The sequence below is a fragment of the Aureococcus anophagefferens genome (genome assembly GCF_000186865.1).
Source record: "Aureococcus anophagefferens unplaced genomic scaffold AURANscaffold_204, whole genome shotgun sequence".
Taxonomy (NCBI): domain Eukaryota; class Pelagophyceae; order Pelagomonadales; family Pelagomonadaceae; genus Aureococcus; species Aureococcus anophagefferens.
In genome coordinates this window covers 1-3,092 of record NW_008705745.1, presented here as the reverse complement: position 1 = coordinate 3,092, position 3,092 = coordinate 1, and the positions used below count along the sequence as shown (strand labels likewise).

Sequence of the window (3,092 nt, the reverse complement as noted above, 5' to 3'; positions counted from 1 at the left end):
GAGCGCCACCCGCGGGCCCTCGAGTCAACTTCCCAATAAGGCGTCCGCTAGCACGTAAAGACGTCCCCGGGGCGTATCCTACGTCCGCGGAGGGTTCCTAGACGCTTTGGGGAGGTAAAGTAACGTTTTTGGGCTTCGGGCGGCGCCCCCCGGCGAAATCGATCACTTTACCTTTCTGAAACCCCCGGCGACAGTCTGCGGACGAAAAATACCACAGCCGAGTGAGAGCATATCCATCTCAGCGCGCTGCGCGCGGTGGACTTGCTGCGCTGCGAGCCTGACCTCACACCTGTTCTCGAGGGTCGTTTCTACGCTCTGGCCAGCGACGAAGTCGAAATTTTCTTCGCGCTGCGCGCGGGGCGGGTGCGGCGACTTTGTGGCAGTGGCCTCTGCGGCGGCGGCGGCGGCTGCGCGGAGCGGGCTCGTTCTCCGGCGAGGGCGCGATCTCTTGCACGCAGCGCGCGAGCGGCACGTACAGCTGCGCCGGTTCTGGACCGCTACGCGCGCTGGATCCCGCCGAATTTTTCCTCTCACGCTTCGCGCGGCAAGGAGGCGCTCCAGAGCAAAACCGGTGCCTGGGCGCTGCGCAGCTTCATGGAGGTGGCCTAGAGCATGTTCGAGGAAGCCATGGACTTGCTCTCCGCTATAATCTCCACGCGCGCGCGCGCGACGACGACGACGACGACGACGACGACGACGACGACCGGCCGGCCAGCCGGCCGACCGGCCGGGACCGGGGCCGACGGCGCAAATGGCGTCCATCGACGCCTCTGGCTTCGGCCCTGCGTCCCCGGGGTAAGACCAGGCGTCCCCGGCGTCGTAGCGACCGTAATTGTACTTTTCCCGATTAACGACCGGTCTGCCTCGCTTATTGGGAAGTTGACTCCCTCCGCGTCCGCCGCGTGCCCAAGCGCGACGTCGTCGAGCTCGCGCCGCGGCGCCTCGACGCCTGGGGCGACGACGGCGACGCGCTCCCGGTGACCCCGCCCGGCGACGCGCTCCCGGGAACCGCCCCCGGCGCCGCGCCCGCGGTGACGCCCGAGCGCTGGGAGTCGCGCGCCGACGGGCTGCTCAGCGCGGCCGCGCCGGCGTTCGCGCCGGCGGCCGCGGCCGCGCCGGCGCCCTTCGCGGCGCCGCCGCTCGGGTCGCTCTTCGCCGCGCCCGCGGCGCCCGCGGCCGCGCCCGCGGACCTGACGCGCGCGGACTACGCGCCGACGCGGCCGTGGCGCCGCGGCCCGGCCGACGACGCGGCCGTCGCCGCGCTCCGCGGCGAGCTCCGAAACGCGCCGGCGCCGCCGACGCTCAACAAGGCGCGGGCCGCGCTCCAGCGCGCGCTCCGCCTGACCGAGTCCGTGAAGACGGTCCCCCTCCGCGCGTTCCTCGACGCCTACGGCGACGTCCGAGTCTTCGAGGTCACGGTCCGCCGCGACCGCGTGTTCCTGCTCTAGGTTGGAGCTTAAACTTGTGCTCGTGTACGACTACTTCAGGAACTCGTCGAACTGGATCGGCCGTGGACCGAGCGAGGCCTGGACCCACGCTAGGGACGGGTGATGCTCAGGTGTGATGCCCAGGTGTGTTGGTGTGATGCCCAGTGTGACCCTCGGTCCGCGTGTTTTCGGGTGTGATGCTCGGTGTTTTGGCCTGGGCCGAGCGGCGAAGATTAAACTGCAACCCGGAGTCAAACAAACGCGCAGGCTTGTTTCTGGCCACCCGATCGGACGTTGCTATTACTGCACCGATTTCCGATGCTATGGCCCGGCCCAGAGGCTGCGCCGGACGGCGTGCCGGCTTCCGGTCGCGCTCGTCGCGGCCCTGGCGTGGCGCCCGCGGCGTGCGGTGCGCGCTGGGCAGCCCTCGTCGGGCCGTGGGCGGCGGCGGCGGCGCGGGTCGGGCTGCCACGCGGTAGGCGTCTGGTCGAGGACTGGCGCCACTGCGGCGACGCGCGGTTGTTCCGACACGTTCTCCGGCGTCTATGCCGGCGGGGTTCTCGCGCGCGGGGGCGCGGGGAGGCCCAATGGCGATGACTTCTTTTTTTGAGAGTTTTAACGAATGCTCGCACCTGCTCATCGCGGTCGTCGCGCCGAGGTCCGATTTGAAGAACGATCGCCGCAGCTGCGACGCCTCGCGCGCCGCGTGCGGGGTGGCGTCCCCTGGCGGAAGGACTACCAGGTCGTCGCCACCGTCATCGTGACCGCCGCGCCGCGCGCCTCCCTGCCGCGGCAGTTGGAAATCCACTGGGACGTCGCCTACCGATGATGTAGTAGCCATCTAGTACAGACTACCTCGGGCGAGTGTGATGCCCACTTCTGGTGTGATGCCCAGGTGTGAGTGTGATGCTCGGTGGTGTGATGCTCAGTGTGGTGATGCCCACGCTTCACTAACCCACGCCTGGACCGGGGCCCGCAGGGTGCCCGGCGGGCCGGCCCGAACGCCCAGCCCCCCGGGCTCATGAGCCTAAGGCGGCCCGGGGGGCCGGCCGCCTTGCGTTGATCGTGTTGCCACGGTTGGACGCCTGCGCCGCCGTCGACCGCCCGGCGTTGCGCGCACCCGTGCGCCGCCCCCCACCGACCGCACCACCCAGCGTCAAACCCCTTCGCGCGCCGCACTGCCGCACTGCCGCCGCACTGTCGACCACCCCGCCGAACCCGTTGGGGAACGAGCGCGGCGACGCGATGGACGACGTTGAGGAACGCGCGCGCGAGTTCGCGCTGCTCGACGATCCCCTCACCGCCTGGCTGGAGTACATCGAGACCCACCGCGCCAAGGCAGAGCTCCGGGAGCGGTGCGCCTCCGCGCTCGCGGACGACGCGCGCTACCGGAACGACGAGCGCTTCGTGCGGGTGTGGTTGGGCGTGGCTTCCGTCGCGTCGGATCCGAAGCCCGTCTTCGCGGAGATGGTGGTCAAGAACATCGGCGCGGAGCTGGCCCTGTTCTGGGTGGCGCGGGCCTTCGTCGCGGAGAAGGCCAAGGATTTTACGGAGGCGGAATCGCTCTTCGCGCGCGGCGCGGCGCTGAACGCGAGGCCCCGGGACATGCTCGCGAAGCGGCGGCGCGAGTTCGACCGGCGCATGCGGCGCCACTGGCTGACGGAG

At 70.3% G+C, this 3,092-nt stretch overlaps 2 protein-coding genes across 2 annotated transcripts in view; both read left to right on the top strand.

The window, feature by feature from the left end:
• The window catches only part of AURANDRAFT_68541 (hypothetical protein), a gene marked incomplete at both ends in the record, with an annotated part of 6,847 nt that extends 5,399 nt beyond the window's left edge, over positions 1–1,448 (top strand). Inside the window, 2 exons of the mRNA XM_009044239.1 lie at positions 218–221; positions 912–1,448. Of these exons, the coding sequence (XP_009042487.1) occupies positions 218–221; positions 912–1,448 (541 nt within the window). The remainder of the gene's footprint in view (positions 1–217; positions 222–911) is intronic.
• A 1,224-nt stretch (positions 1,449–2,672) lies between these two features.
• On the top strand, positions 2,673–3,055 carry AURANDRAFT_68540 (hypothetical protein; the record flags this gene model as incomplete). Its single annotated transcript, XM_009044240.1, has 1 exon — positions 2,673–3,055. A coding segment is annotated over one exon (383 nt), but the record flags the coding sequence as incomplete, so codon positions are not given.
• Between the last annotated feature and the right edge of the window lie 37 nt (positions 3,056–3,092).